General features: G+C 40.2%; 1 protein-coding gene and 1 non-coding gene across 5 annotated transcripts in view; both read left to right on the top strand.

Moving 5' to 3' along the window:
* The first annotated feature begins 311 nt into the window (after positions 1 to 311).
* Positions 312 to 21,637, top strand: part of LOC146762985 (zinc finger RNA-binding protein-like) — a 78,439-nt gene continuing 57,113 nt past the window's right edge. For 2 of the 4 annotated variants that reach the window (XM_085571314.1, XM_085571313.1), the window contains exons 1-6: positions 411 to 631; positions 878 to 962; positions 11,755 to 12,037; positions 17,416 to 17,560; positions 19,732 to 19,950; positions 21,178 to 21,419. In XM_085571314.1, coding sequence (XP_085427440.1) covers positions 595 to 631; positions 878 to 962; positions 11,755 to 12,037; positions 17,416 to 17,560; positions 19,732 to 19,950; positions 21,178 to 21,419 — 1,011 coding nt within the window. In that variant the 5' untranslated portion in view covers positions 411 to 594. Of the gene's footprint in view, positions 632 to 877; positions 963 to 11,754; positions 12,038 to 17,415; positions 17,561 to 19,731; positions 19,951 to 21,177; positions 21,420 to 21,637 lie in introns of all 4 variants that reach the window. The other 2 variants (XM_085571315.1, XM_085571316.1) reach the window with 2 other exon arrangements.
* On the top strand, positions 9,103 to 9,237 carry LOC146762988 (small nucleolar RNA SNORA66). Its single transcript, XR_014952690.1, has one exon. It is a non-coding gene; the product is annotated as a small nucleolar RNA SNORA66 (small nucleolar RNA).

Raw genomic sequence — 21,637 nt, 5'->3', positions numbered from 1 at the left:
TTTTACTTGTAAAGCAGTTTACAATATACACCCAGTCTCGCCTGCAAAGGTGGGGGGGAACTAATACAAACGGGCATAATCTAACAAGTATCTAATATTACATATTTCATACAAGGAATGGCGCGAATTATATTTACTACACATAACATTACTATTAAACTTTAACAATTTTAACACAAGTGATTGGCTTTTTTCACAGATGGAAGGGGGGAGAAAAGGGACTGGCAGGAGGAGTGGTACGTGCAGCGTTACTTTAAGAACAGCTCTTCCTCGTGCCCGGGCCTCAGCGAGGGGAACTACAACTCCCAAGAGCCTTTGCAACATCAAGCGCAGGAGGATTCACGCCTCAAGTGTGGTGGGAGCCTACGCGACAGCGAGGGTGCTCTTCTGCGGGCGGGGGCGTAGCCATTGGCTGAACTACAACTTCTAGCAGCCCTTCTCACATCTCGCGCGTGCGCACGGCCTTGGTCCGGCTACACTGCCGTTGTCGCCGTAGGTGTGTGTGGAGGGGGGAAGGGAGTGAGCGAACGCGGCGGTGAGGAGGGGGGTGAGAGTTCAGAGTTCAACCGCCGTTGTCCCTGCTAGCTTGCACTCATGATTCCTATATGCCCGGTAGTTTCTTTCACCTATGGTAAGTAATGGCCCTCGATGTTTCTGTATGTCCGTGAGCGTGGGGGGAGGGGGGCGGCGGCGAGGGGGAGGAGATGCGGCCCGCGCGCGGGGCGGAGGAACGGTGGTCCTGAGGCGCCGTGTCTGACCTGGCGCTCGCGCGCACTTCTGTCTCTTGTCTGTCTGTCCCTTTCTCTCCCCGCCTCCTCCTGCCGGGCCTCCTGTCATGGCTCCGACCGCTGCCGCCTCTTGGTTATCTTCGCCACAGTGCCCAGCCGCCTGGGAGAAGATGCCAAAATGGCCACCGGCAACTACTTTGGATTCACTCATAGCGGGGCTGCTGCCCAGTATAGGTAACCACCGCGACCCCTCCCTCCCTCCCTCTGTTCTTGCCCGGAGTCACTTCCCTCTTCGCCTCCGGTTTCGTGTCCCTGATCGGGATCTCCCCGCCCCCTCGGGGTGAGTGCTCGGGACTGCTCCCATCCTCTGCCCCGTGTAGGGCCTGATTCCGCAACACGCTACTCCGCGATAGTTGTGCTTGACACCCATCTACTTATCTGCCTCTCCCGCAGGTGTGTTTTCTTTTCCTGGTAAGGACCTCCCTGTATCCCCAGTGGTGTGAGGGTGGGGAGGTGGAGCCGGACACCACGGAGGAGGCAGCATTAAATCCCAAGGTTCTTAAATTAAAATGGCCACTTAGAGTCAACAACGCCAACAATTACTGTCTGCTGCCCCCCGGACACTTCTCCTTCAGTGAAGATGGGGCTTGCTCCCCAAGTCTTTGCTTCCCCCTATGTCAGTGTGGAAGGATGGAATTGTTTTTAACACATGTTAAAATTTCACCAACCTAACCTATAGGATAGATAAGGGAAGAATAGAAACACCAGAAAATACAGGGGACTGTCCCATTCAACTAAAGCAATGTTATAAATAATGTATCAGAAAGTAGAGACAGTACTTTTGGAGCCATTCTCCTTTTAAAACGATTTTCTACTTAGGTATCTAAGATCAGGAGCAGGTCTTATAGTGGAGCTTGGGGACCTGTAACCATATATTTTGTATAGGTATGTTGCCTTAAATTTTTGCATCTTTGTGCATCCAAATTGTGTGTCAGACTGTTAAAAAGTAATTGATAACATCTATTATCTCACTTTTTCTGAAATCAAATTACTTAATTTGGCAAAACCCAGATACAATCATGAACATCATCACATTTTTGGCTTGTGTTGGAGTAGCACCTTGAAGTTCATATTTGAATCTTTGTTATTAGTTTCATAAATTTATAATAAAGGCCTTCCTTGACTCCTAAGTCTTAGTTAATTGGAAAATAGTAGGATAAAGCAAATATATGAAATATGAGGGATTATTGGCAAATGAATGCAGATGTGTGCTACTGTTATCGATCTAATAAAAATTGCATACCCGACATAGTTTCAGGAATATGCAGTTTTATGTGGGTCTTGGAATGACTCCCAAGTGATTCTTTTCTGGAAATGGATATAAAACAAATTAATTTCCATTTACTCCAATGTATAATAGTTGAAGGAGAGGATTAAATTTAGCTAATCTTTTTGTTCTTTTTTTTTTTTTTAATTAGGTGCTCACAGTATGTTTATGTTTTACTTGACAGTTGTGAAATTTGAAAGTGTGTTGTCATGGGTATTAAGGAGGTTTTAAATAACATAGAGGATATTTTTTGTAAATAAATAAACAATATTTGATTGAATAATAAACTGAGATCCATATATAAATGCAATTTTGAAGTGGCGATTCATTTTTTAAAATTGTTAGTTCTTTTATTGTGGAGCTGAGGTGGTCTGTAGAATTAAGAACCTGAACAACTAATTTGAAATTTCCTTAAAAGCATATAATTGGAATATAGTTCAAGTTCAAAACTCTTTTCGTAGTTAATCCTAAATGTATTCTTGAGAAAATGAAAAGACTGATTGATTGAAAGTTTTTTCTTTTGCTATCGAAAGTACAAGATACTATTCCATTTACATATCAGTAAAAGACTATCCTATAAATTGTTTGTATATTTGCCATGTCTGAAAGTGAAGAGACAAAGCAATCACTGTTAACGCAGTCCTTTCATAAGAATGAATTTAATATTTTGAACAGAAAACACATGAGTCGGTTTCTAAAAGGGAGTTTATCTTAATGTAATGACATAATGATTTAATGAGAGAAGCATTAGATTATGCAAATACCAGTACAGAAATTTTTTCTGAATATTGCAATACCTTTGTGCTAGTAGTGGTATTTGGCCTAGGGTTATAAATCTGCATGCAATGCAAAACTCTGTTACTTATTTAAGTAACTATTAATCAATTTATTTACAAGCCTGAAATAAATGTGAAATTTGGTGATACTAGTCCTCCTTAGTTTGTATGTGTGTGTGTGCATTCTGTAGGCCACCTTAACCACTGTGTATCTATTCAGTTTGACATGAACAACCTAATATTGGCTTGTTTTTCATGTGTAAAAAATAGTAGCATTCTTGATTCACTGCTGGAGAAGAGGCATAATTATGCTTTTATTTTAAAGTTGGCTGACTGAAATGTGAGAATTGTTTGGACAAAGAAGTGTGCAAATGTGATGGTTTCTATCTTGTTTCAAGATTTTGGTTCCTGTTAAGAAGATAAAGAACCTTTGAGCATCTGAGTTTCATCTTACATAATTATGTTCATACCATGTACCTACTCTAATGAGACATGTCACAGATGTGATATTCTTGGGTAGTTAAGAGTGAATTTTTAACTTTGAATTGCTAAGTGTGGTGAGTTTTTGCAGGTAAAGGCAATTAATTGCAGTAAATAGGGTCCAGAGCCAATCACAATGCCTGTGAGTTTAGATTAAGATGCAGTCTTCTAGGTAGCCATATGGAAGTGAACTCTTGTAGTTATAGCTAGTTTTCTATTCAAGTGCAGTGTATGATGTTACCAGATATTCGAGACTTGTACAGAAGTATTATGACCTGCCCTAGAAGGCAAGGGTAACCTAGGTTCTTGTTAATCCCTTGGGGTGGATTAGAGTGAAATGACACTGATTGATGTTTGTAAATATATACATTTAGGATTTATTTTAGAACAATTTGGTTGCAATGGAAAGCAGGTATGTAGCCATTTGGGTTATTATTATCTATAGTAATATAGCAATATAAAAACATGAAAATATCATTTAAGAAAATGTATAAGGGAAAAGAAAGAAAGGATAAGAGTAAGGGAACATATCACTACCCATGGATCTGCAATGAGAGTTGATGCAATTTCGATGTCTTGGTCACCGTAGTGATCACTGTCTTGATCCATTGGGGGTGAGGAAAAAACCCTTGAAACACAAAGTCCAATGGGTTAAAATATGCTCAGGCTGTGTGGGAACATCCAGGTACCTCCCCTGGGGGGAAGCTTTCAGTCTTCTGGTGGAAGGCCTCAGAAATTAGTCTGGGGGAACTTTGGGGGTCTTTGATGGTTTATGACACCTTCTAAGACATGGCATCTGCCTCTCACATCAGCACAGTTGAGCCAGTTACGCCCCATCAGACCTGGAGTCTTGTGTCCAGTTCTGGGCTCCCCAGTGCAAGAGAGACATAGACATTGGAGAGAGTCCAATGAAAGGCCACAAAGATGATGAAGGGGCTGGAGCCTCTCACCTCTGAAGAAAGGCTGAGAGAGAGAGCTCAGACTGTTTAGCCTAGAGATAAGGCTCAAGGGGGATCTTGTTCATGTATATAAATACCTAAAAGAAGAGTGCAGAGGACAGAGCCAGGCTCTTGTCAGTGATGCCCAGTGAGAGGACCAGAGGCAATGGGCACAAACCAAAACACAGGAGGTTCCCTCTGGACATCAGAAAATGTTTTTTAAACTGTGAGGGTGACAGCACTGACACAGGTTGCTGAGTAACCTTCTGGAGTCTCCCTCCTTGAAGATGTTCAAATAGTAGTCTGGACATGGTCCTGGCTTGGTGGTCCTGCTTGAACAGGATTGGACCCTCCAGATGTCTCTTTCAACCTCCGCTATTCTTTGATTGTGTGATTTTGACAAGGAAAATGTTAGTGGTTGATAGTTTTCAGGCAGACATAACATCTAAAGCTCAGTTCTTTTTGTCATGTGTTATCATTGTGAACATGGCTGTTATCTAGACTTGAATAACATCAATGTTTTGATAATGAGCTGTCAATGGTGTGCAACAAAGTAAAGAGAAGTAGATGGATGAAATCTGCAAGATTATGAGCCAGTGTGGCCCTTCACAGAAAATCAGATTGACATTAGAATTGAAGATTAGTGTGGAGAAAAATACATGGTCACAACTTGCTGCAATCAGCCTTATCTAGAAGGTTTTTTATAGTGGTATTTTATAATATATGACACTTTTTCTGATACTAATTTATTACAAACATTAGTATTTTCCATCACTAATGTCAGTAGAATTTAGTGCAGTTGTGTCCTACCAGTTGGGGGAGGGGCCGCTTGAATCTGCTTTCTAGAGGGACCCCTTTGGAAGTTTCCTTCCAAAATTGCCCTAAACCAGGACAAGTTGTTATTCAAAGATTTGAGTCAAAGGTGTTTTTAAAAAGCCCAAACTTTTCTCATGCACTGTAGTACAATAATTCTATGTAAAGAATTAATTCCCTTGATCCTTGAGGTTTTTTAGGTAAGATATGAAAGATGAGAGGAAGCTAGGTATACATTGGGGTTGTCATGGTTTGACACTGGTGCAATGCCAGCGCCCCCCATGAAAATGCACCTTCCCAAATGAATACTGTGAGATGCGATCTGGAACAGAGCAGAGCAGGCCCAAGCTTAATAACAAAGGGAAAAAAAATTTTATTAAACTATAAATAAAATTCAATTATCCTATGATAAAAAGAAAGAAAGAAAAAAAAAAAAGAAAAAAACACGCACTAAATCCAAAATGAAAACCTTTCAAAATATTCCTTCTCCCCCCACCCAACTCCAACAAACCACTTTGAGACATGACTTGGATCCTTAATCAAGTTATCACCCTTCAATATAATCAATACTAAGTCCATCAGGGGAGAGAGGAGTCTCCCTTGCACCATAGACCCCCCAGGAAACACAATTGCCACTTCTTGTGTTTCTATGTCACATGGCACCGCCCGGAGAGAATGTGCCAGTGTGACTTTCCTCTCCATGTCACAGTGCTCTCACCACCATGCATGGACAGACTACTCATAGGGCTCCTTTAAGGATTCTTTGCCAAGGACCAACAGGAACAACAGTCCAGTGTCTCATTTTGGGACCACAGTCCACCCCATTTTCCCCTGGGACCGAGGGTCCAAGAACAGAGATCTTCTTCTTTCTGAAGACAGAGGGCATCATCACACCCTCCTCAGCTTTTCTCTGTTCACTCCATTCCTGCACTGGTAGTTGCTGAAGCAGGTCTCTTGGCTCACCATGCATCCCCCTAAAATATAGTCTCTCTTGGAGGAGAAATTGGTTCAGTCTATGGCTAACAAGAAAAGTCCAGCCAAAAGCCACTCCATCATCTCCCCCCAACCTTCTTTTCCTAACATCTCAGGTCCCAGGCTGTCTCCTTCAAATCGAGGAGGAGCAATATTTCACAAAGCTCTCATTCCCCAGGAAGGGGTTAAAATTCCCAGACTCCCCGGACGGACAGTTGAAATCTCGGCCCAGGATTCCAGCTCTCACGCTGGGCACCTTCCCCCCCTCCTCCTCCTCTGCTGGCAAACTTCCAGGTGTCTTGAGGCTCTCTGTTTCTTTCCCTCTGGGGGAGGGAACAGGCATCTCAGTCTTCCTCCACCCTTCTGTCTGCAGGAGCTGCTCGGTTCCAGATCCTTCATCCCTGGCCTACCTCTCCAGGCCACATGGCTTCCCCTCCCCCACCCAGCCTGTTGCTGGGCAGGGGAGAGTCTGCACCCTCCAATGACCGGAACCAAAGAGACAGTTCTCCTGGGAGTTCTTGCTTTTAACCCCCTGTGTTCTCAGAGGTGTGTCCAGCCTTCAGTGGTCACTCCAGGTGCCAATATCCAAATGTGACCACTGATTGGTTTGACTACCAACCTCCTGAGAAAATTCCCTTCCGTGTCAAACCACGACAGGGTCTAAAACTTCTGAATAGAAGTGAGCTTATTTGGAAGGAGGAAGCAAAGAGCATGTCTCCCTGAAAATGTTGGGATAAATTAAACTCTCTAACACAATTTTTTTAGTATTAAGGAGTAGGCATTACTTTATTCCAGGCCAGGTGCATAAGGGGATAGCTACACCTAGGTGCACACAACTTTGAAAACTTTTTACTTATTTATACATTATTAATAAACAAATTAATGTTCATTGGTTCTAAATTACATAATTCTCTTCATTAATTAGTATTCTATCTTCTGTGGGTTATTGATTTCCCACTTCTCATGCTCATTAGTTCACAATTTAAGTATTTTTATTATCTTTTTCCCAGACAGGGAGTGTGCAGCACATTTTAGATCATCTTTCTTAGTCACATCTTTATCTTCTGGTTACTTCAACATGTCCTTGGAAAGCTCTAAATTCTGGATTCCAGGTATCCAGCTTTTAACTCCCTCAGGCTTTGTTCATTGAAGCTTATAAGGGTTAGTTTAGCAAAACTTAAAGTTTCAATGATCTAATAATCAAGCTCTTAACAATAACAGTGTTAAAAAAACAAATCAGCTATATGCTGGCTAAAATGGAAAATTACACTGCTTAAGAGTAATATACTGCTTAAGATTATTTACAGCAATTAATAAAAAAGTTAATTAAAATTATTAGATAGGAAAGTTATATCATTTCCAACACATGGGGAAATAGGGATATGCAAGTAGTAGTTTAGGGCAGGTAGGGAGTGATGTAAAACATTAAGTAAGGTGCTGGAAATGACCTATGTCTTGGTTTGAAAAGAGAGGTGTCTGGTAAGGAAGGCAGAAGCCTTCTTTGAAATGGAAAATATAAACCCCCTCCCTCCGAATTATTACAGTTTTTAATTTAAGGGGCTCTCAGGCAAAGATATGGGAATAGGAATAACAGTTCTTTACTAGGAAAATTAAAAATCCAAATGCAATAGTACAAAAAAAGAAAACAAAACAGCACTGAGTCAGAATACGACCTGACACCCTGTGGGTCAGGGTGTTGGTTAGCAGTCTGATTAAATGGTGGCTGCAGTCCTGGGGTGACAGATGTGGTTCCATTGAAGCAGTGATCCTGTAGAAGGGTGTAGTCTTCCTCTGAAGTGTGGTGTAAATGGGCCTGATCTTCCTCTGGGAATCCAGTGGAGAAGACAGCTGCTCCTTTGGGAATCCAGTGGGAAAAGGCTGCTCTGGTGTTCCAAAATCTCAGATTATATCCAGGTAGGAATGCTTGGCTCCCTGGGTGGAGCATATCAGTCATGCAGTGAGACTCAATGGCCCATTAACAGAAGATATTTCCCAGAGGGAGGATTGGTTTGTGGAAGAGATAAAGAAAACTGTCAAATTGACAGAGAATAACTATTAGAATAAATATAAAAATAAATAACAGAGAATAAATATTAGAATTTATTTGGGGGAAGAGGAGACTTGATCTACAAAGAAAACTCACTAAGGTACCAGGTCAATCAGTTAGCTTTTCTGTCTGCTAATTTGGTTCAACTTTTCCCCCACTGTGTTAGGGGATTAAGCTAAATTGAATTACTTTGTTTGTTGCAGTAAAGAGCACATGTAGTTTGTTACCATAGCTCAATTGACATACCGTATTTCATTGTTGCTCTAATAACGTGATTAAATGACTGTTTTTGAGTCTTATTTATTAGGACTAAGTTGAAATACCTGATGGGGTGCAATATGGAAAATTATTACTTAAGCTTGAAATTAGTAAAAGAATTGTAGAGAAGGAGAGGGTAGAGGTCGTTAGTAGAATTAGAAGAGTGATTATCAGAGGAATAGTTGCAGTGGAGTACTCTAGGGATTGATCTTGAGTCTTATTATTTATGGTGCATTGTGATATTTGATGCAAGAGAAATATTGTCAATACACAGGTAACTTTACAAGAAGCTGCTCTGAGGAAGCTAGATTCTTTGGAAAAAAAGTCTGGAGCAGAGTGAGTGGCACAGCCGAAACTTCATCTCAAATGATCCATACAGTTCTTGCCATCTGTAGTAATGAAAAAATAGATAATACTAGGATATGGGCAATGAAAAATTGCAAGAAAGATTGGTGGAAGAGGGAGCTAGCAAAATAGTCCGGAGGGAGGTAAGTTCATCTTGGCTCATATGATGAGGCACTAATCACCAAACAAGGATTAAAAACTCTTGTAAGTTAAATGACAGTGACACAAAAATATTTTGATTATAAATCAATTACCTGAAAGTATCTGGTCATCTTTATGCTAAAAGGTTCTCAGTAAGACCACGGGGAAAAAAAGAAACATAAATTTAGAAAAAATGTTGATATGAATTTCTGTAACATAGCATAACAACTTTTTAAAATGAAGTAGCAGTCAATTCTAGAATATTTTTCTTGTGGTCTTGCAAACTCGGTCACTAGCTCTGCATGGTGTTGCAGAAGCAAGGGGAACATTTGCTAAAATAAATATGGTCATAGAATTATATTAGCCTTAGAACTCAAATTATTTGAGCTGCTAATTCTATACCATGATATGGAAGTTTGGTACAAAAATAGCACAGAAGAAATTAAACTCAGCAGAGTCTTGTTAATAGTCCTGCTCATAATGATCACAATCTCTTCACAGTATTAAGCACTGAAAACTGTCAGGCAGCTTTAATCATATATATATATATATATATATATATATATTCTGAGAACAAAAGTATTTTTGTTGATAGACTGATACTGTTACCTCATAGTGTGTTGTTAACACTGTATTATATTTTGTAATAGTAACTTAAGCATGGTTTCATGAAACTTGAGACAGATTAATGCTTCCTGGGCAAGTCCCTGTTCTTTCTCTCTCTTCCATTATTTATTTTTCTTTGCTTCCATATGTATAACTTATGTGCGTTCTAGCACTCAGCAGACTGTTTTGTGAGCTACAGTGTTTCTAACATTTCCACTATGATAGAAAATGAACTCAGGAAAAAAATAATTTAAAAAATCTTGTTGTTTTCTGCTAGATTAATGAGTTAAATCAGTGCAATAAATAGCTTGACAAGTAGCAGAATTAGCACTAGAGATGAAATAGGATGGCATAGCCAGGTTTAGTATATGGGAGGAAGGAGGAATCAGAGTGGGGAAGAAGACTTTTCCTTGTTGGCAGTATTAGACTGTTGATGTGTTCAAGTGCAGTCTGAGATAGTTTACTGCCTGTTTTCCCAATGTAATGTATTTTTAGCAGGTGCATATGATAATGCAAATTACCTCAGAACGTATGAATATTTTACACTTTTGTACTGTTGGTTATGTAGATAATACAGCCTAATTTTATAAATTGTCATTCACTTTTACCATCATAAAATAGTCTTCCTGAATTTTCTGATGGAATTTGATTTCTCATTTTAAACTGACAAAATAGATAAACTATCTATATACATCAAGCAGTGGTGGGAGCTACACCAGAGTGAGTCAGGTCTTTTCCTTCCACTGTTATGCTAAGAAGTTGAAATGAAACATAATTGTGAATACAACTCACAACTGAATTAAATTTGGATGAAATGCAAGTGGCTTTTAAAGCAAACAGGGGCCTAACATGGGAAGAAGGTGGAGTCCAGGTGTGTAAGTACAATAATAATATTTTGTCTGTTTTTGCTGTAAGAATTTTTTTAAAATATATTGAAGTTAATGGGTTCTGCTGCAATTAAAATTACAAAATCAGTTTTTATTAAAATAAAAGTTATTAAGCAAAAGGGAGTTATGGAAATGTCTTTTGCAAAAATAATAGTAACTATAGTTAAAGGTGCTTTGTTTCTGATAGTTGTCAGAGAGAATATTGCAGTCTTTAGGAAAGAAATACTGTAACACATTCCATTTGGTTTTGAGCATAATCGTGCTGAAATTCCACTTTGAGTGTTTGCTTCCAACAAGATTTAATTTATCTATTTTTTCTAAAAATTAGAGGATACTACCTCCTTGATAGGTATGGAATTGTTTTTGAATAATCTTTTAATAGTGATATGAAGATGTGAAACTCTATAGAGACTCTAAAATATTGAAAATCAATAAAGGAAGTATACTAAAAATTTCATAATAATCACTCAATCCCCTATTTCATATAATTGTTCCAGATAGTGATATTTTGCCCAGTTCACTTTATTTTTTAAAAAAATAGCTATTATAGGATTTTAATAATAATGCAAAGTTATAAATCGTTATAGGACAACAATATTAGTTTTAGTTCAAATAATTAAGTCTTAGAAGCCATAATTTTTTATTTCCACTATTAATAGGTACTTATTTTTATTAGATAGCTACATAGTAATGTTTTACCTGCACATTAAAGAGAAGTAAATTAGTCTCAGCATGTGCCTGGAAGATTGACAAACCTCTGGTAGGAGTTTTCTTGCTTGATTTAACTGCCTGTTCTTTTGATGCTTCATGTTGTGAGGCAGTGGACTTCTGTATGAGTGAGTGGGGCCAGCTTTTATAATTTTCAACTTTTGTGGGAAAACTCCCATATCAGAAATATTTAAACTGTCTCTTCCTTAAATTTAAGAGTTCTGAGCTATTTTTTACAGAAGTCTTTAAAATCTCATTACTTTAATATGATTTACTGAAAAACATAATGCAAGTGCATATCAGTAATGAGCTCTCACAGAAAAGCAGTATTTTTTCTTAATTTGACAGGTATATCAGTTTTATTGAAGAACCACTAAAACACTTGAAAACTTATTGGTCATGAAAAGATAACTGTGTATGACTTCTGTATTATTTTGAATTAAAGGCTTGGGTTATTTTTAAGCAGTGGAACACAGCTACCACCACTCCTTGCTAAGAAGAAAGTCATTGCCTGCATGATATACTTCCATTCACAGAAACTTCAAAACAATACAGCCTTTTTAATGGGGTGGATAGGAGGTAATAAAAGTAATTACAGTGTATGATAGCTGTTCCAGGTCTGTTTGTAGAACAGACAAGTATGAATCAAATCTGGGAGTTTGAAATATTTAGGCATTAGATGAGTATGTTGGATTAATCTAATTACTTACTGTCTTTTTCCAATGTAGCCAGCAGCCAGCTTCGGGCGTAGCTTATTCCCATCCAACTACAGTTGCCAGCTACACTGTCCACCAGGCACCAGTTGCTGCGCACACTGTCACTGCAGCCTATGCTCCAGCAGCAGCTACAGTTGCAGTAGCCAGGCCTGCTCCAGTAGCTGTTGCAGCTGCTGCAACAGCTGCTGCTTATGGAGGCTATCCTACAGCGCACACAGCTACAGATTATGGTTATACACAGAGGCAACAAGAAGCTCCACCACCACCACCTCCTGTCACTACACAGAATTACCAGGTGTGTTTAAAAAAAAAAAAAAGTGTAATTTTTAAATGATATGTTAAAAGGAGGAGGCCTGTTTGGATAAGAGAATGTGGTGATATTTATATTTTTTCTTCCATGGCTCACAGCTAAAACTGTGATAGAATGTGAAGTGACTGCTGTCCTGTATGGTGCGTATAGAGTATTATCAGCAGTAATACTGATAAGATTTAGACATTCACACAATAAACAATGTATTGACATTTATCTCCAGATTATTTTGTGAACTACTGCTGAAATATTTGTCTTGGCTAGCCTAACTGTCCAAGTGGCATGCAGTTAAATGGGTCATGGAACTGATTTAGATGAAAAAACTGTTCCAATAAAAATTTTCAGTTGGAGATAGTAGTTCCCTTGTCAGATTCCTGGTTGCCACAGGAGCTCTAGCACCAAATGTAAGAGGATAGAAGATTACTCAAGGAGAGGAACTGTCTTTTGAATAGATTTTGGGTACTCTTGGTGAGACTACAGCTTACCTTTGTGTGGCTACAGGCTTTTACAAAAGGAAACTGTTGTGTTTTCATCTTGCTCTGACCTTTACTGACACTTCTTTGCATTGAATCTAGAAGTTGTCAGCATTTGGGTGGGTCAGGATTCCACAGAAGGTTAACCAACTTAAAAAGGAGCAGCATCTTTCCATGGCATTGAGACTTCTGCAGAATTTCCTTGGTTCTGCACAGTTGTGCCAATGCAAGAGATGGATGTGGGATCATGTAGGGTGAGGAGAGATGTGATGGTACCTCAGACAACTTCCCATTCTTACACTGGCTTAAATGTCTTATGAAATAACATCCTGTCAGTGACGGGTATTACTTTTCAAAAATAAAGAAACTTAGAAGTACAAATCAGTGCTGCATCAGTTTTGCAGTTGGAAGATTTCAGTATGTAGTGGTTATCTTGGGACTTATTTAAGATAAGTGTTTACTCCAAAGAGTGAGAAGTTTCAGTCTTGTCTGTCTGTCTAGATTGACACAATGTAAGGGTATATACACATCAGTAACCCTAGCCCATTGGTTTCAATCAGACAGCTTAGATGCAGAAAGATGAGCAGTTTTACATGGCCAGGTAATTTCCTATTAGAAATGTGAACTTTATTTGTATTTTTAGCAACTTTTTTGCTACATTATCTAGACTCTAATTTGCATTTTTATTTGTTTAAAGCTACTATACTGTTGCTGTATGTTATTAATTCCTTTGTAGGGCTTTGTACTTTGTTACATATGGTAATGAATGTAGGAGTCTTTCCAGTAGCATGTTTACACATAATTATAAGGTTGTTAAACTAGTTAGTTATTAGATGCATTCAGATAGATAATAGTCCCCTAAATTAAAGAAAAATACTACAAAAAGATATTGAGGCACTGGAGTGTGTCCAAAGAAGGTCAGTGAAAATGGTGAAGGGTCTGGAACATAAGTCTTCTGAGGTGTGGCTGAGGGAGCTAGGGTTGTGTAGCCTGGAGAAGAAGAGGCTAAGGGGAGATCTTACTGCTCTGAAAAGAGATTGTAGTGAGGTGGATCTCAGTCTCATTTCACAAGTAACAAGTGACACTACAAAAGGAAATGGCCTCAAGTTGCACCAGGGAAAATTTGGTTTGGATATTAGGAAAAATTTCTTTATGGGAGGGGTTCTAAAGCATTGGAACAGGCTGCCCAAGGAAGTGGTGGAGCCACCATTCCTGGAAATGTTAAAAAAATGTGTGGATATGGTTTAGTAGTGAACATGGTCGTAGTGCTCGGTTAACTGTTGGACCTGGTGATCTTAGAGGTCTTTTCTAACTGTAATGATTCTATGATTTCATTCACCAGCACCCCCAAGTCCTTGGCAGGGCTGCTCTCAATTTCTTCATTCCCTACCCTGTATTGATACAAGAGATTGCCCAGACCCAGGTGCAGCACCTTGCACTTAGTCTTGTTGAACCTCATGAGTTTCCCATGGGCCACATCTTGGGCTTGTCCAGGTCGCTCTGGATGGCATTCCATCCTTCAGGAGTGTCAACTGTACTGCTCAGCTTGGTGTGATCTGCAAACTTGCTGAGGGTGCACTCGATCCTTTCATCTATATCATTGATGAAGACATTGAATAGCACTTGGTCCCAATACGAACTTCTGAGTGACACCACTTGTCACCAACGTCCATTGGGACACTGAGCTGTTGACAGATACACTCTGGATGCAACCATCCAAGCAATTGCTTATCCACTGAACAGCCCACTCATCAAATCTTCTCTCCAACTGAGAGAGAAGGATGTTGTGGGGGACTGTGTCAAAGGCTTTACAGAAGTCTAAATAAAGGACATCTGTAGCCCTTCCCCTGTCCACTGATGGAGTCACTCTATCATAGATGGCCACTAGGTTGGTCAGACTTGCCCTTGGTGAAGCCATGCTGATTTGTCCTGAATCACCTTCCTGTCCTCCATGTGCCTTAGCAGAGCTTCTAGGAGCATCTGTTCCAGGATCTTCTCAGGCACAGATGTGATGCTGACAGGGCAGTAATTCCCAGGGTCTTCCTTTCTACCCTTTTTTAAGATGGGTGCAATGTTTCCCTTTTTCCAGTCACCTGGGACTTCACATGACTGCCATGACTTTTCAAATATGATGGAGAATGGCTTGGTGGTCATGAACATGATCTTCTCTTACAGTGGGAGGGACTTTGCTCTCCCAGTCTGTCTTGCAGTCTATCCACTCAAGAAATGTGGGAAGAGAGGTTGCCATTGAAGACTGAGTCAAAAAAGCTGTTGAGTACCTAAGCCTTTCCCTCATTATTATTGAGAGTTTGCCAGTCTTGCTTATCGGGAGTGGTACATCATTTTTGCCCTTCCTTTTCTGGCTGACATACCTGTAGAAGTCCTTCCTGTTATTCTTTGCCTCCTTTGTCAAGTTCAGCTCCTGCTGTACTTTGGTCTTCCACATATCATCCTGATACAACTGGTGTCCCTATATGCTTTCCAGGACACCTGTTCTTGATTCCACTGCCTGTGCATTTCCCTCTTGCCCTTTTATTTGACTCAACAATGCTGGTCTCTTGCCTTCTTTGTCTGACTTGTGCTGGGGGATGGCAAGCTCTCTTTGCTCAATGGAAGACTTCCTTAAAGATCTGCCAGCTCTGTTCTGCTCCTTGACCCTGAGGGCAATTTCTCTGGGGGATCCTATTGACTAACTCCTTGAACAACTGTAAGCTTATTTTCCTAAAATTCTGGGTCTTGACTCAGCCTGACCTATATTCCTCAGGACTGCAAACTCTGAGTGCATGATCACTGCAGTCCAGGCTGCCTCCAATCTTGATGACCCTCATTAGCTCACTTCCATTGGTGACCATCAGGTCCAATATTGCATCCCCTCTGGTAGTGCTGTCTATTACCTGGCTTAAGAAGTTATCCTCCATGCATTTCAGGAGTCTCCTGGATTGCCTACAGCTCGCTGTGCTACTTTCCCAGCAGATGTTGGGGTGGTTGAAACCCCCCAGCAGGACAAGAATCTGCAATTGCAATGTCTCCTGTAGCTGGAGCAAGAAGGCTTTGTCAATAGGCTTCTCCTGATTGAGCAGCCTGTAGTAAATACCAACCACAGGGTTCCCTTTTTCAGCTCTGTCTCTATTTCTCACTTATAAGCTTTTAACTTTATCATGGATGTTCTTCAGAGGCAGCTCTTCATAAGCTATCCATTTCTTGACAAAGGGGGCAACCCTTCCACCCCTCTTTTTTTCTCTTTCCTTTCTGAACAGTCTGTAGCCATTGATAACCACACTCCAGTCATGGCATTTGTCCCACCAAGTTTCAGTAATGGCAATAAGGTTGTAGCTTTGTAGCAGCATGGAGACTTCCAACTCCTGTTTGTTGCCCATGCTGTGTGTATTGGTGTAAAGATATCTCAGCTGGGCTGTCAGCATATCACCTTTTTTATAAGAACACCCCTCTGCGGTGTTTCCCTATTAACTTCTATTATCTCAAGAGCCCCTGGCTCATCTCTGTAAGTCTTCCAAGTGTGCTTCAGTGTGGCTAACACGTCTCAGAGTCACTGGCTGAAGGCCCTCGCTACCACTCCATCCCTCTAATCTTGATGTGTTGTCCCACAGCTTGTCAAGGACAAGCCTGATATTATCCCCCTCCCCCGTCATGTCTGGTTTAAAGCTCTATATCAATGAGCACTACTAGCTTCTGAGCAAAGACCCTCTTGCCCTTTTGAGAAAGGGGAATCCCATCTGATTCCATCATGCCTGGTGTCATGTAGGCCATCCCATTATACAAACACGTGAAATTGTGGCAGTGACACCAGCCACAGAGCCATGTATTAGACTGGGCTCATCTGTTTCTTCCAATGTCTCTGCCCACAACTGGGAGGATAGAGGAGAAAATAACCCGTGCTCCATATTCCCTTACCAGCTATCCCAAGGCCCTGAAGTCTCTTTTGGTCGCCCTTGGATTACATATTGTGATTTCATCACCACCCATGTGGAAGACCAATTATGGGTAGTAGTCTGAGGTCTGTACTAGGCTAGAGAATTTTCCCAGTCATGTCTTTAACCCAGGCCCCAGGGAGGCAGCACACTTCCATAAGAGGAGTATCCATCCAGCATATTGTACCTTCTGTTCACCTTAGAAGGCAACTGCCTACAGCTGCAACCTGTCTTTTCCTCGTGGAGGTGGTTGTTATACAGAGGGTAGGCCTTTCTGATTCTGGCAATACCTCTGGGGTAGATGAACCTCCATCCTCATCATCCTTTGACTGGCCTTCTACATCTTTGTACCTATTGTACAGAGGCACCTAGGAGGATGAGGTGGGCAAGGAGGGGATTCACCTGCTGCCCCAAGCAAGGACTTGCCTCCATTCACCCCTTTTCTTTGAGGTACTGCCTTCTATCTGCCCGAAGGGAAAATTATAGGACCTCCTTATTATTGATTTTTTTTCTGGTGGCTCTTCCTGTCTTAGGGAGGGCCAAGCTATGGTTCCATGTTTTTAAACTTGTGAATATATTGTAGTTTGTGGAGATCTGTGGTGGGTTTTTTTACTTCATATTTTAGAGGAATTCAGTCTGATATAGTTATTATAAAAATCAAGTGTGCATTGAGTTGCTTTATGGCAACAAAAATAATTTGGAAGGGGAAAAGTAGTTTAATAGCATGAGATTAATTCCTATATTATGTCTGAGAAAAAACATTCAGGGTTCTCTTCAGGCTTGAAGTATCTGTAAACATAAATTTAATTTATGTAATGCATATATTGGAATATAATGAAACTGTAAATATTTTTTAAATCTACTTAAGTAGAATAGAAGAAAAATCTTTGCTAATTATTTTTATTATTCCAGATATATAGCTAAGGAGAAATTTGATGGGTTTTCTTTTTTGAATTTTTAGGATTCCTATTCTTATGTTCGATCTACTGCCTCAGCTGTAGCTTATGATAACAAACAATATTATCAACAACCAACAGCAACTGCTGCGGCTGTGGCTGCTTCTGCACAGCCTCAACCTTCAGTGGCTGAGTCATACTACCAGACAGGTAGGTGTCATGATTCAAACTCCTGTTGTTATATACAGTCTGTATACTATTTTAATAGCTTAAAATTTCTTTGAATATTTCATATCAGATTTATTAATCGTTTTGACATGTAATACCTGTCAATGTGTAGAAAAAACTTGATGCACCTAGAACGTTGTCATGGTTTGACACTGGCACAATGCCAGTGCCCCCATGAAAATGCAATCTCCCAACCAAATGCAGTGAAATGCGATCGAGAACAGAGCAAAGCAGGCCCAAGCCTAATAACAAGGAAAAAACTTTATTAAGCTACTACTACTATGCTACTATAAAAGAAAAAAGAACGAAAGAAACACACACAAAATTCAAAATGAAAACCTTCCAAAGCATTCCTCCTCCTACCACCCAACTCTAACGAACCACAGTGAGACACAATCTGGACTCCAATCAGGTTTCCACCCTCCAGATAACCAACACCCGGTCCATCGAGGGAGAGAGGAGCCTCTCCTGTGCCACAGACCCCCCAAGAAACACAGCTGCCACATCCTGTGCTTCCATGTCACACATGGTACCGCCCGGAGAAAAAAGTTTGCCAATGGTGACCCTCTCCTTTCCATGTACAGTGCTCTCACCACCAGTGCATGGATGGACAGACTGTTTTTAGGATTTTTCCTTTCAAGGATGCCCTGCCAAGAGGGGAAAAAACCAACAGTTTTCCATTTTTGGGACCACAGTCCCCCTCCATTTTCCCCTGGGGCCGAGGGTCCAAGAACAGAGATCTTCTTCTCTTCTTCTTCTCTTAAGACAGGAAGCACTACCACAAACCTCCCTGACTTTTCTCTGTTCGCTCCACTTCTGTCTTTTCCCAGCCGAAGCAGGTCTCTTTGGCTCACTGGCATCCTCCTAAAATACAGTCTCTCTTGGAGGAGAAAATCGGTTCAGTCTGTGGCTACCAAGAAAAAGTCCAGCCAAAAGCCACTCCATCATCTCCTCCCACCTAGAATTTCTCCTTCTAACATCCCAGGGTCCAAGCTGTCTCTCTTCCTCTTTTTCAAACCAAGGAGGAGAAAAATTTCACAAAGCTTTCATTTCTCAAGGAAAGGGTTAAAAGTCCCAACTCCCAAGGATGGCTCGCTGCCCAGGCTCCAGCTCCCACAGGCAGCTGGGCACCTTGCGGCTCCCCCACTCTTCTCCTTCCCCGCAGTGAACTGCTGACAAGCTGCCGCTGTCTCTTTCTCTTTTGAGAGAGAGACTCTGGGGGGGTGGGAATGGAGACATCCCAAATTTCTCCACCCTTCCATCTGCAGTGGGCCAGGCCCGGTTCCAGTCCCTCCACCCTTGGGCCTACCTTTGAAGGCCACATGGCTTTTCCCCTCCCCCACCGAGCCACGGGCTGGGCAGGGGAGAGCCCGCACTGCACGCTGCCTGGAACCAAAGAGAGCGAGTTCTCCTGGGAATTCTGCTTTTAACACCTCTTTGTTCTCAGAGGCGTGTCCACCTTCAATTGGTCAATATCCAAATTGACCTCTTCCTTCTGAGAAAATTCTTTTTCCGTGTCAAACCACGACGAACGTGAACATTATTGTGACATTGCCATAAGTAACTATCTTTGAGGTTTGGATTGTTATTAATACACTCAAAACATACTTCTAGGCAAAAACTTTTGCTGAAGTAGGTTGAAAAAGTCAGTGTTGGTTTCAGATGCTTACTTGGTTAGAAAGGCTTTTTAAAAAAAATTCTTTAGTTAATGTATATAGTTCTTTAATTATTGGTATCATAAATGTTACAAAACATAAATCCTATTTACTTTTTTTACTATAATTAGACATAATAGCAAAGTTTAGATGTACTTTGGTTTAGTGTGTACTCTAGTAAAACCATTGAAGGAGAAGTTTGTTTAAAAACATGGCAGCACAGCTAAAAATATGTAAATAAATCTGAGGCTTGCTAGTGTGAGCTTTGATGTGATTAAACCATTGTGGGATATATGGTAATGGAAGCATAACCATTACTGTAAGAAAAACAAACAAAACCCCATCAAAAAAAGGCAAAAACCAACTGAACTAAAACAAAACCCGCTTGTTAATGTGTTTATTCCCTAGCATATCATTAAGTATCACTTTTTATGCTTTGCATTTCATTCAACTAAAGCATATAAATGTTTGTACACTTCTATTTTCTATCCTAATTAGCTCCAAAAGCAGGATATAGCCAAGGGGCAACTCAATATACCCAAGCCCAGCAAACACGACAAGTGACAGCTATAAAACCTGCAACCCCAAGTCCAGCAACAACTACATTTTCTATATATCCAGTATCCTCTACTGTGCAGCCGGTAGCAGCTGCAGCTACTGTTGTTCCATCCTATACTCAAAGTGCAACATACAGTACAACAGCGGTTACTTACTCTGGTAAGAATTTTGCATATTATATTGCTGGGATCTTTGCATTTGTCACAGGAGAGGATTTAAATACTCAGCATTTTAGCAGTTTATGTTCAACTACTTCATATTCCACTGAGAAATATCAACCAGTTAAATAATAATAATGGCAAAATAGTTTTATGTATCTTTAAAAGAGGTTTGATGCTTGTATGTGCCTATTTTCTTACATGTGAGAATATACAAAGTGTTGGCATTACTACGTGCACACGTGTTTTGTGATTTACTGTAAAGTTTGGAGAGAAAAGATGAGGGATAGAAACAATAAGGAAACACAAATATAATCCAGGGAAATTTGGAGCATGCTGCCATCAAGCAGCAATTACAGAGACGAGGAGCAGTCGAATATAAAACTTTTAAGTTTGCGTTGTCTCAACCCAAGATGGAAGGAGAATGGGTGCTACAAAGAAAGACTTTCTTTCAAACACTAGAAATCCAAAAAGTAGTTAAAGGTGAGAACATGTTAATTTTATGGCCAGACGGTAATCAACTGGCATATTATAGCTACCTTGAACTATTTGTTTTGGTTTATTTTCAGTTAAAAAGGGATTTTAAACTTCATTGAAACAGAGCTTGATTAGAGGATTAAAATAGTTGAACGAGTAGATATATAAAGTTTATGGGAAAACTGGCTCAAAAGTTATGAAAGCTCAATTTCCTTGATTTACTCAAGTTTGATACTAGAAATCAAGGAGTGTCTAGACAGGGTCTGCTGCAACCCATTTGAAATAGAACGGCTATTGCTATTGCATTCTATCTTTTATCTTCTTTTTTTTTTTCCTTGGTCTACATAATATCTGTCCTTTTCTGTTTGGAACTTGAACAGTAAATCTGGCTCTGGAAGACTGTTTCTTTCAAGTGACCTTTGATAAATCTTTTATTAAAATTCTTGTTGCATCATACTCAGTCATACCAGATGTACCAGGAAATTTCGCATAACCTTTAGGAATGCTTTTATATATTTAACAGAACAGCATGTCTGCAAAGTTTTGTCTAAAATCAAATATACTCCTGATACAAATGGTATGCTATGTATTTGTGTACTGTGAAACATCAAGAAAAATTCAGAATGCCTGACAAGATCTCAGTATGTCTTTTATAGCCTACTCTATTATGCAATATGCTTGGAATTAGTGTATTATGTAATTGATATATGATGCACAGTGTTGTAACATTTATTTTTTTTTAATCTTTGAGGTACCTCTTATTCTGGCTATGAAGCTGCAGTATATTCAGCTGCATCATCCTATTACCAGCAGCAGCAGCAGCAGAAACAGGCAGTGGCAGCAGCTGCTGCTGCTGCAACAGCTGCTTGGACAGGGACCACCTTTACTAAAAAGGTACCATTCCAAAATAAGCAAATGAAACCAAAGCAACCTCCCAAACCACCTCAGATCCACTACTGTGATGTTTGCAAGATCAGCTGTGCCGGACCACAGGTACCTGTATTTTGTAATATCCTGCTATATGCTTTAGTCATAATTTTTTTGGCTAAATAATGGCCCCTTTAAGAATATTTGTTAATTTTTAAACACCTGATTCTATACTTATGCTAAAGTAATAATTAAATGAAAATGTATGCTATGACAGAAAGAGGCCATATGAGAAGACAAAAAGATGCATCCCCTTAGCTTGGACAGAGAAGCTTCAGCTGTGC

Source organism: Lonchura striata, chromosome W, assembly GCF_050655825.1.
Source record: "Lonchura striata isolate lonStrDom1 chromosome W, ASM5065582v1, whole genome shotgun sequence".
NCBI lineage: Eukaryota > Metazoa > Chordata > Aves > Passeriformes > Estrildidae > Lonchura > Lonchura striata.
Note: the sequence above shows the minus strand (reverse complement) of the source record. Positions and strands in the feature narration are given on the sequence as shown.